Source organism: Harpia harpyja, chromosome W (assembly GCF_026419915.1).
Source record: "Harpia harpyja isolate bHarHar1 chromosome W, bHarHar1 primary haplotype, whole genome shotgun sequence".
NCBI lineage: Eukaryota > Metazoa > Chordata > Aves > Accipitriformes > Accipitridae > Harpia > Harpia harpyja.
The window spans coordinates 7846271-7858425 of record NC_068968.1 but is presented as its reverse complement, the minus strand read 5'-3'; the positions used below and the strand labels follow the sequence as shown (position 1 = coordinate 7858425).

Genomic DNA, 12155 nt, shown 5'->3' with positions numbered 1-12155 from the left:
TAACTCTTTGAATGATCCAGGGCATATAATATCACACTTGCAAATTGTGAGAAACCACCCATAAAGGATATATTTGGTTTCTTTAATGATCTCATAAGCAAAGGATTTTAGTTTTATTCTTTAGGAAGACTTGAGTTTTTACCCAAGAGACCTACATTTTCTTAGAAATAAAATTAATTCCCAGCCGATGTTTTTGTAGTTTGGGGGGGGATAAAAAAAAAAAAAAAGTTTATTTCCAAAAAAGCTTGAATTCAGAATTTATATTTCCTTTTGCATGCTAGCAGAACAAGAAAAGTAATGACACAGGACTTAAATTGATGCATACAAATAATCTTTTAGAAACAGAAAAATCTTTGTTCAATTAAATAAAAAATCCATGTGCATTTTTGGCAAAGACATTACAATTTATTTTTTATTTTTTGGTTAAACCAGAATCTGAATAAGCAATGGGATGCAACTCAAAATCATGCATCATTTTACTATTAAAATCAGACAGACTGGAAAGTTATAAAACCAGCATGCTTACAATAGATAGGCAGTTCCTGACTGTAGCTTTGCTCCCTCCCAGAAGCAGTCCAAAGGAGTGATAATTAAACAAGGATAAAGATATTCTATGATCTGTCAAAGTCAGAAAGGGGAAAAAAAACACAGTTAGACTACAATATAATCTAAACAACACAAGCTGAATCATGAGACTATAAAATGGTTATAACCAAATGCCTGTTATACCTACCTGGTCCATGTAACCTGCTTCTGTGATGAGTTCTCCTGATTTATAACATAAGTGTTCCAATTTCCATTGTCTGTAATAAATATAAAGAACGAGTATTTTTTTTCTTTCACAATTACTGAAAATTTATTTTTAAAATGTAACATACATTAAAATTGCAACTCACATAGACATGGTGGCCTCAAGTAGTGAATCACTGAGAAAGACAAAACTAGAAATATTTATTTCATTTATGCTAAACAGTCTCTGTAAATTAAAAATAATGGAGCTACTTTTGGATTAATAGGCTAGTTGACACAACTAAAAGGGACAGAAATGTGGCTTTATATAAATGAGACCACTTGTGACTTAAGATAGCACTCAGTGACACAAGAGAGAAGTCAGCTTCAGGCTCAGACTAGCTCTGACTCATGCATGTAGGAGAAAAGAAACTATTAGAATTTCTGTTTTCCTTGTTCAGCTGTATTACAATTTCCACTGTAGTGGCTTATAGCACCTTAGACAAGGCAGGAGCTGGGTAAAAGATAATTGGAGTCTAGGTATTAGTTCATTTAGGCATCAGTTAGATGTGCTGAAATCATGTAAGTAGTAACCCTGGAGGAACCACTTGTCATGGAGAGATCTCACTAGCCCAAAGCTGGTGCCTTGTTAAGGTGCACTTTTAGTATTTTTATTGTTGGACAACTCTTAACTCCTGCTTTTCGGACAACTCCCAACCCTCAGTATGTATACACAGACACTCTGAAGGCCAACTCTACTATGATTGCATCTATGTTATTAAATAGCCCAGTAATTCCACCCACTGCCATTTCTCTTCCATTTGCATTTTCCCTTTAAACCCAAATTACTGGAAGGCTTTTCATTGTTAGGAATCCCATCAATAAAGTCCTATTTTTAAGAGCACAGTTATCATTCCTTTACCAGGAAAAATGCTGGACACTGTTAGCACTGCTCATAAGGGTACATTTTCAGAATCTCATCCAACACCTCTTATACCATTTTATTTGTTAAAAAGTCAACTAGTCACTGCTATCATGCCACAATTTCAAGCATCAGTAATTAGTGACATTCAAATCAAAACACAGTTCTAAGGGAAAGGTTCTGAAGTGCTATCCATTAAAAATATATGCAAGGAAACATCTGCCCACTTTCTAGCTGTTACAGATGATCAAGAAAACTTTTGCTTTTCTCCTTACCTGTTGTACATATAAACATCTACTCTGCTGGCCTGAAGTGCAGAGTCAAGGTGCTGTCTGAGTGCTTCTATTGTTAGTACATTAGCACCATCTTCCTGTGGAGTCTGAATCATGAGCTGGGGGTTAAACATGGCCTCTTCTCCAATCTTCTGCCGTGTGTAATTTAATTCCCGACTCACTCGTCCACCAACTGATGGATAAATATTAATAGCTTTGTATTAGCTAATAACAGCTTATTCTGGATTCACATGATGAGCACTCTCTGGTCAGAAAATCTTTACCATGTGCATGGAATATTCTACCTCAAATTGATTACAGCGTAGCTCTTAATCTAATATCAAATTTATTTTAGTAACAGTGTAACAAAAAACATATTCCCCATTAAAAAAATGCCATTGTCCCTACTGCACTAAAACACTGATGTGCAAATTGGAGCCTCTTAAACAACATGTTTTTTTCTGTATTAGAACCAATATTCCGTATATATAAAAAAAAAAACCTTTTCCTTGCAGACCAGACCAAATACTCTCATGTTACAATGTCTTTCACTTGTATAAACAGTCTGCTCCAGTAGCACATTTCAAGATAAATGGCTTCAATTTACACTCTTCTAAATAATTTGGCAAAGGCAGAAGGGGGATGTTTCTCTTCAGTTAAAAAAGGGGAAGAGGGAAAGAGTAAGTGAGCATGAGTACTTCTTTCAGCCTTATATAAAGTGAAAAAATATTAAATTCACATGAAGAGGTGCAGTCCTGAGTGCAACAGAGTGTAGCAGAAAGGACCATCTACAAACAATTTGTCCTAGTGGTCCAGTACCTGCATAACATGGTGTGATGCAGGGGATAATTCATACACAACATCTGTTTCTAAACCCACATGAGCTGAGCAGGTGTGCTCCATATCAAAACATGGATTAAAAAAAAAGAAAAAGGCAGAGAGAGACTGCAAAGGAGACAGGCTCTAGAGGGAGCCATATTCAACTTGCCTTGCCAGAGAAAATTACATAATGGAAAATTATCTTCCCACTTACAAAAAAGCATTCAGCTAAAGTATATATACTTTACATAACCTCCCCTATAGTCTCTCTAGAAAATGCATGTGGGAGAGGGTTCAATTAATTCAGCCCATTAGTTGAATCAAGACCGCATCCAGATGAGGAGGACAAGAACACCACCAATATATTGTTTCCATCCCTTACAATTTATTAACTTTATTACTCTGCTAGGTCCAAGCTACAGACCTGGTCTAATTTGTTACATTTTCTTCAGTTCTAGTCACCTTGGCACTGGTGATCTGAATTACTGTCAAAGTTCAGTTCTGCAACAGTGGGAATAGAAACTATACATGTAAATCTCTCTCTTAGACCACGTAATGGAAGACTGATCTGTAACCAGTCGGCAGTGTAAGAGACAACATTCCCAAGTCTGAACGTGCCTAGGACATACTTTTTCAATCAGTTGGACCCTCACTCTACCTGTAACCCCCGTGGGGCTAATGGGACCATCAGGCAAGAAGCTAGGCCCCAGCATGGATAAAGCTGTCAGAATCCCTCAACAATTATAGTCATTCTGGCACAAAGCATCACTTAATTTTTAGTTCAAGAATTCTTTGAAGAAATAAGTATTTCTACAACACACTCCAACCATTTTCTCAGCCTGTCATATGTGGCACTACCTCCTTCACATCATGTAACAATGATCAGCTCACAGTAACAAAAAATAAAAAGCAAAGTATAAATTCCATACCTAGATTCCCCTTATAACTTATTAACATCCCTCTTATTACAGTGACAGGATATACAATAAATAAGACTGCATATGCATGGTAACAAAAAAGCTACTGTTAATTTATATCAATAATTAAACCCTAAAACCACTTAGACTTTGCCTCAAGTGTTTGAGTATATGCACGTTAATCACAACTAAATGCAAATTCAAATCAAATAGCATACTCCATATCAAATGATCATTCTAGATTGAAAGTTACTTCACAAACCCATATATCAGATTTGTTGTACTGCTGCTGTGTTGAAAGAAGTGATTGTCCCACTATGTTCAGCACTGGTGTGGCTTCACCTCGAGTACTGTGTGCAGTTTTGGGCTCCACAATATAAGGATATAAAAATATTAGAATGTGTCCAAAGGAGGGCAACAAAGATGGTGAAAGGACTAGAGGGCATGACTTATGAGGAGCGGCTGAGGATAGGTTTGTTCAGCTTAGAGAAGAGGAGACTGAGGGGTGAGCTCATTGCTGTCTACAACTTCCTCATGAGGGGGAGTGGAGAGGGAGGTGCTGATCTCTTCTCTCTAGTGTCCAGTGATAGGATGCAAGGGAATGGCTTAAAGCTGCATCAGGGGAAGTTCAGATTGGATATTAGGAAAAAGTTCTTCACTGAGAGGGTGGTCAAGCACTGGAACAAGCTCCCCAGGGAAGTGGTCATGGCCCCAAGCCTGCTGGTGTTCAACAAGCATTTGGACAATGCTCTTAGATATACGGTTTAACATTTAGGTTGCCCTGGGTGGAGTTAGGAGTCAGATACAATGATCCTCATGGGTCCCTTCCAACTCAGGATATTCTATGATTCATAAAATTCCAATTTCATTCATGAGGCTGATGTTCATGTCCACTGCTGTCTTTCTCCACCAGCCAGTACTCTATGATATGCTAATAAATTTTGCTTTGTCTTACAGGGACAAAGCGGTAGGGATAGGGGAGCACATGTATTCTAATCTATATGTCTTGGAACAAAAGCTTGCTTTTGCAGTCCTTTATATTGCAAGTACTTCAGAACACAAAATGTCGCTTTCTCTTTTTTTTGTTTAAATGCTACCCAAGGCAATAAAGACCCAATTGGATGAGGACTTTGGAGTCAACCATAAACATCTACTCACACTACTATACTCTCTCCCATTCCACTCACACTTCACTTTTGAATTTAACTAGGACTTGAACCAACAGATCAAACCATGCAAGACAAAGGGCAGCATTCCTATCTGCTGAAAGTGACCAATTGTTTATTATCAAAACAAATGATTGGTTCAGAGAGGAGTGCCTCTCTGAAGTAAGTATAAACTAATTCATGCAGCATGGTGTGAGAGACTGAAAGAGTTAATGTCTCAAACATTGTGGTGGGGCAAGTTCTGCATAACAACAAACCGGCAGAGCAGCTGAGAAGCCAGTTAGCAACAGGGCAGGGAGGGCATGCTGGAGGGTGCACAGTTCCGTGTTCCGTGTTCTGATACGCTGAGCAGGGCAGCTCACCATATATGGCCAAAGGTCATATAAAGTTTATTTGAGGAAGGGGCTCAAGGCCGCTGGAGGAACCCTTCGCAACCACCCCCCCCAATGGCGCCTGCACACAAGATTGAGAGTTACATAAGTACTTACGGGCAGTGTGCGGAAGACCAAGAAGAGTGTGACTGACGTGAGAAAAGGCAGGAACCGGGCTATAAAAGACGCTGAATGCCAGGTGCCCACCAAAGCCGTTCTATCACTCCCCCTCCTCAGCTGGACAGGGGAGAGAAAATATAACAAAGGGCTCATGGGCCGAGATAAGGACAGGAGAGATCGCTCACCAATTACCATCACGGGCAAAACAGACTCAACTTGGGGAAAATTAACTCAATTTATTACCAATCAACCAGAGTAGGGTAATGAGAAATAAAACCAAATCTCAAAACACCTTCCCTCCACCCCTCCCTTCTTCCCGGGCACAACTTCACTCCCGGATTCTCTACCTACCCCCCCAGTGGTGCAGGGGGACGGGGAATGGGGTTTACGGTCAGTTCATCACATGTTATTTTCTGCTGCTTCATCCTCCTCAGGGGCAGGACTCCTCACACTCTTCCCCTGCTCCAGCGTGGGGTCCCTCCCACGGGAGACAGTCCTCCACAAACTGCTCCAACGTGGGTCCTTCCCACAGGCTGCAGTTCTTCACGAACTGCTCCAGTGTGGGTCCCTTCCACGGCGTGCAGTCCTTCAGGAGCACATTGCTCCAGCATGGGTACCCCACGGGGTCACAAGTCCTGCCAGAAAACCTGCTCCGTGGGCTCCTCTCTCCACAGATCCGCAGGTCCTGCCAGGAACCTGCTCCAGCGTGGGCTTCCCACGGGGTCACAGCCTCCTTCGAGCACCCACCTGCTCCGGCATGGGGTCCTCCACAGGCTGCAGGGGGACAGCCTGCCTCACCATGGTCTTCACCATGGGCTGCAGGGGAATCTCTGCTCTGGCACATGGAGCACCTCCTCCCCCTCCTTCTTCACTGACCTTGGTGTCTGCAGGGTTGTTTCTCTTACATGTTCTCACTCTTCTCTCTGGCTGCCGTTTCTGTCTGTCCCGCAACTTTTTTTTCCTTCTTAAAAATGTTATCACAGAGGCGGTACCACTATCGCTGATTGGCTTGGCCTTGGCCGGTGGCGGGTCCGTCTTACAGCCGGCTGGTATGGGCTCTCTCGAACACAGGGGAACCTTCCAGCAGCTTTTCACAGAAGCCACCCCTGTAATCCCCCCTGCTACCAAAAACCTTGCCACACAAACCCAATACAGTATCGTTTCACCTTAATTTAGCCCGAGGGAATTCTGAACTCACCACAATCCCTCTCTGGTCTGTCCAGCCCGGGTCGTGACACATGGGGAACACGAGGAGTTAGAAATCTGTGTGCAGTTGCAGGGCTATGATCTAGAGATACATACACACAGCTAGAAGCAGCCTCACATTCACAGACCCTGGTCCTCATGGGGGACTTCAACCACCCTGACATCTGCTGGAGGGACAACACAGAAGGGCATAAGCAAACCAGGAGGTTCCTGGACTGCATCGACAACAACTTCCTGATCCAAGTGACAGAGGAGCTGACAAGGAGAGGGGCTCTGCTGGACCTCATACTCACCAATAAGGAGAGGCTCATTAGGGATATGAAGGTTGAAGGCAGCCTTGGCTGCAGCGACCATGAGATGGTGGAGTTTAGGATCCTGAGGGGAGGGAGAAGAGCAAAAAGCAAGATCACAACCTTGGACATCAGGAGAGCAGACTTTGGCCTGTTCAGGGATCTACTTGGTAGAGTCCCATGGGATAAGACCCTGAAGGGGAGAGGGGCCTAAGAAAGCTGGTTAATAACGAAGGATCACCTCCTCCAAGCTCAAGAGCAGTCCATCCCAACAAAGAGGAAATCAGGCAAAAACGCCAGGAGGCCTGCATGGATAGACAAGGAGCTCCTGGCAACGCTCAAACAAAAAGAAAGCATACAAAGGGTGGAAGCAGGGACAGGTAACTTGGGAGGAACACAGAACACTGTCCAAGCATCCAGAGATGAAGTTAGGAAATTCAAAGACTACCTGGAACTGAATCTGCTGAGGGATGTCAAAGACAACAAGAAGGGCTTCTATAAGTACATAGATAACAAAAAGAAGAGTAGGGAAATTGTGGGCCTGCTGCTGAATGGGGCAGGGGACCAGGTGACACAGGACATGAAAAAGGCTGAGGTAACAAATGCCTCCTTTGCTTCAGTGTTTACTAGCAAGACAAGCCTTCAAGAATCCCAGATACCAGGGGAAAAGTGTGGGGCAAGGAATACTTACCCGTGGTGGAAGAGAATCAGGTCAGAGAATACTTAAGCAAACTAGACATACAAGAAAGTTATCAGGAGTAGTCAGCATGGATTCGCAAAGTGGAAGTCATGCTTGACCACCCCGATAACCTTCTACAATGAAATGACTGGCTTGGTAGACAAGGGGAGATATTGTCTACCTTGACTTGAGAAAGGCTTTCGACACTGTCTCCCATAAGATTGTCATAGAGAAGCCGATGAAGTATGGGCTGGATGAGCAGACAGTAAGGTGGGTTGGAAAATGGCCAAATGGCCAGGCCCAGAGGGTGGTGATCAGTGCCACAAAGTCTAGTTGGAGGCCAGTAACTAGCAGTGTACCCCAGGGGTCAATAAACTTGTCACGATCTGGACTGGACAGATCAGGGAGTCAAGTTGAGTTCCAAATTCCCTCGGGCTAAATTAAGGTGAAAAAACACCAAATGATCAGTTACACATTTTATTCATGACAGAAGCACACTGAACATGGGAGGCATAACAGCAGGTAGTGTGATTTCTCACAACAGGAATTGGCATGGAAAAACCTCAGTGACCCATGTAACCCATGGTAACCACATATACATCAATTCAGGAAATAAGGGGATCCCTCCCGTTGAGTCACGAGGTTCAGAGCAGACCCCCTTGCTTTCTAGACTCCTTCTCAGAGAGGAGCCTAGGGGCAGCTGGATCCACTCTTTAGTCCCAGACTTGGTCAACAGTTTTATGTCTTAAAGGGATGAGGTGTAGGGACTGTGGAAAAGGAAAAAGAAAGAGAGAACAAGACGGGAGGAGAAAAAGGAAGAGAGAAAGATATCACTGGTCCTGGGTCCAGCGTTGGTTCAGTCAGCCGAGGGGTCCAGTTCCAGTGGGCTTGCGCACCTGGGGCTTCAGTTTGTGTCCTTTTATTATCCTCGTCCCTCCTTCTGGCGGGCACTCGAATTCATTAGGCTAATTAGGTGTCATGATCAGTTTGAGAGCCTTTGGGCTTGGGGGTCGTTTGGGGAGTAACTTCCCCTTCCCTGCAGACATGATCTTTGGCCATGCACGATGAGCTGTCCTGCTCAGCATGTAACATCATATCAAAACGGCATAGTGAATTTCCCTGCTCAGCATATCAGAACAGCACAACAGAACAGGGAGCTGTGCACCCTCTGGCATGCCCTCCCCCTCCTGTTGTTGATGGGTGCTGATGGGCTTCTTTTCACCTGTGGTTCCTTGCTAGGCAGAGTTCCTTGTCATGCAGAGTTTGTCCTTAAGCAGAACTTGCCCCACCACAATGTTTGAGACATTAACTCTTTCAGTCTCACAATACTGGGTCCAGTCCTGTTCAACATCTTCATTAATGATCTGGAGGATGGGGCAGAGTGTACCCTCAGCAAGTTTGCTGATGACACAAAACTGGAAGGAGTGGCTGATAGGCCAGAGACTTGTGTTGCCATCCAGAGGGACCTCAACAGGCTGGAGAAATGGGCAGGCAGGAGCCTCATGCAGTTCAACAAAGGGGAAGTGCCAAGTCCTGCACCTGGAGAGGAACAACCCCATGCACCAATATATGCTGGGGGCCACCCAGCTGGAAAAGAGCTTGGCAGAAAAGGACCTGGGGGTCCTGGTGGACACCAAGTTGAACATGAGCCAGCAATGTGTCCTTGCAGCAAAGAAGGCTAATGGTATCCTAGGCTACATTAGGCAAAGTATTGCCGGCAGGTTGAGGGAGGTGATCCTTCCCCTCTACTCAGCACTGGTGAGGCCACACCTGGAATGCCGTGTACAGTTCTGGGCCCCCCAGTAAAAGAGAGATATGGAGCTACTCGGAGAGAATCCAGCGCAGGGCTGCAAAGATGATTAAGGGACTAGAGCACTTCATATATGAGGAAAGACTGAGAGAGCTGGGACTGTTTAGCCTGGAGAAGAGAAGGCTCAGGGGGGTGACGTGCGGAAACAGACTCCACAATCAGTAAGATTGTAAAGTAGGTATGTTCATTCAGCGCTGGGCAGCACGGGGGGTTAGTCCCACCAAAGTCGTGCGCGCCTGACTAGGCAGTTCGCTTCAAATTTATACAGTCAAGTGTTACATATACATGGAGTTTCGCAATACGCCTATACATAGGCATGATCTATCCCCGCTTCATATTAAAATTAGTTCCAAAAAGTCACAAGGCCAGTCTTGGCTGGTCCTTGGGGTCGACTGCTGCTTCTTATCAGGGACTATCTCCTGCCCCAGCCAGCCTCAACAATGCAAACGTTAAGCATCACTTCTCATCCTCTTGGGCCATGTCTACCTCTATTGAAATTTCTTTAACTTCATTATAAGCTAGATAATTATTAAACAGTTCTTATCTACATCCATATATCTACTATATCTACTAAGGTTCCTTTGGCCCCCCGTTTCAGTCCCCCCTTTTCTAGAAAATAGTAAATTCTTTTACTATATCCAACTCTAGTACTTCTAATGCATTGTTTCCCTATCTAGCATTCTCTCAAAATATTTGTTGGACTCGAGTTTTCGTCGCAACTGATTCTTTTTCCATTCACTGTAGGAATCCCCTGTGCTTTGGAAACACCATAAGCTGCATCGAATTGTTGTACAAAGGATTATGAGCAGAAAAATGATTACTATTGCTGTCACGAACAGTTGTTTTGGCCATGTTAAATGTGGCAACCAGGAAGTTAGTTTTTCCCATACCTCAGAAAATCCCCATGATGTGTCATCCATAGCGATAAGATGTAACTCCTTAGAAATTTCCCAAATCTTTCCAATATCTATCTCTACTTGCTGTCTTTCATTTAAATAAGCACAACAGCTTTGATTTATAAGTACACACGCCCCCCCTTCCTTTGCGGTTAACATATCTAATGCAAGGCGATTTTGTATCGTTATCTTTGCCAAGGAATCAATTTCGGCTTGTAATTTTCCTAGAGCATCAGCAGTAGTATTGGCTAAAGTCTTGACCACCGCTGATACATTGACTATTGCTTTTTCCAATTCAGATACTCCAAGCATTGGGAAAAGCCATCGTACCACACTGTGGAATGTGGTGCCTCGTTCTATAAGAGGGTTAGAGGTTCTTTTAGTCCTCGTGTGGTGCCATGGGGATCGGAATATTCCCTGTCATTTTCCTAAGATAGGGAGTGTTTGTGGGATTATTATTCCCTCTGTGCATTCTCCCCACCAATCGATAGGTAAACTCTTATGTGCCTTCCCGTTTGCACAAAGGTACCAACGCCCGTCAGGGAGATTACAATTGGACGGCTCCCGAGGAGGAGGAAGATAACAACTCCCTGTTAGATTTCCCCATCCTGTATTAGCTATCCCTGTAGAGTGTGATTCATTACATCGAAAGCAAGTTCCATTCAGTGTCCCAAGAAAACTAGAAGTGTTGGCATAATGGGGGCGCATCATTACGGGGTCTCCCCCTCTGCCTCTTTCCATGTCTTTTAATCTCCAAGACCAATTGTATCGATCATTATCATGTGGGTCTCTGCTATCCAGATCAAGTTTATACTTCACTATAGTTCTGGAACCATTTCCATATAAACAAGTATAGTTGGCAGTTCTATTCAATAGTGGTTTAGTGCTGTTTGTTCTGAGGGGAACACCAATAAATGGGAAGGTTTCTCCTTGTCTGGGTATTAAGGTACACATCCAACAGCTTGATACATTAATATCCTTTGCTAGCTCCTGGTTATATATGACAAACAGGTTTTCATCCCACGCCTTACACAGAGTCCCCACAACTCCCCATATTACCGCGTAAAAACTAAATGTCCATCGGGTTTTGTGGTGACTTTCCATGGAGTTTTGGGTGTCTTTTTCACTCTGGTGTGATGAATCCAAGTGTTCTGTTCCTTGATTCTGATTGCAGTAAAGGAGGTGAGTAGTACTTGGAATGGTCCTTCCCACTGTGGCTCCAGGGTTTTTTCTGTAAGAGACTCCTGAGCTTTAGCCGTTCTTGTTGGGAATGCTTCTGGCCAACCTTTGTTTTGGCCACTTGTTTTGCCTCTCTGTCCGCCAGCTCATTCCCTCTTTCCAAATCTGAGCTCACTTTCTGGTGTGCCTTAATATGCATAATTGCTACTTTCTTAGGGAGCTGGACAGCTTCCAGTAACTTCAGAATTTCTTCTGCATGTTTGATATTTTTCCCTTGAGAACTCAATAGTCCTCTCTCCTTCCAAATTGCTCCATGTGCATGTACAACTCCAAAGGCATATTTTGAGTCTGTATAAATGTTCACAACTTTGCCCTGGGCCAATTCCAGGGCACGGGTCAGAGCAATTATTTCTGCCTTCTGTGCAGAGGTGTTCATGGGCAAAGCCCCTGATTCTATTACCTCTTGGCTGGTGGTGATGGCGTATCCCGCATGTCGATGACCATTTAGGATGTAACTGCTTCCGTCTGTGAACCAAGTTTCCCCGTTTTCCATGGGGCTGTCTTTCAGGTCTGGGCGACTGGCGTATGTTGCTTCGATGGTTTCCAAACAGTCATGATGTACCAGTTCTCCTGTGTTCCCGCTGAGAAAAGAAGCTGGGTTGACAATGTTAGTGACTACAATCTCCACATCATCCTGCTCTACCAATATAGCTTGATATCTCAGGAATCTTTGTGGAGAGAGCCAATGTCCACCCTTTGCTTCCAGTACTGCTGATACT

General features: G+C 43.8%; 1 protein-coding gene across 2 annotated transcripts in view; it reads right to left on the bottom strand.

The window, feature by feature from the left end:
- Nucleotides 1-12155, bottom strand: part of LOC128136072 (protein patched homolog 1-like) — a 97401-nt gene that overhangs the window by 56993 nt on the left and 28253 nt on the right. Inside the window, exons 3-5 of one of the 2 annotated variants that reach the window (XM_052775158.1) lie at nt 1927-2116; nt 734-803; nt 527-618 (exon numbers count right to left, since the gene is read on the bottom strand). In XM_052775158.1, coding sequence (XP_052631118.1) covers nt 527-618; nt 734-803; nt 1927-2116 — 352 coding nt within the window. The remainder of the gene's footprint in view (nt 1-526; nt 619-733; nt 804-1926; nt 2117-12155) is intronic. The other variant, XM_052775159.1, reaches the window with a different exon arrangement.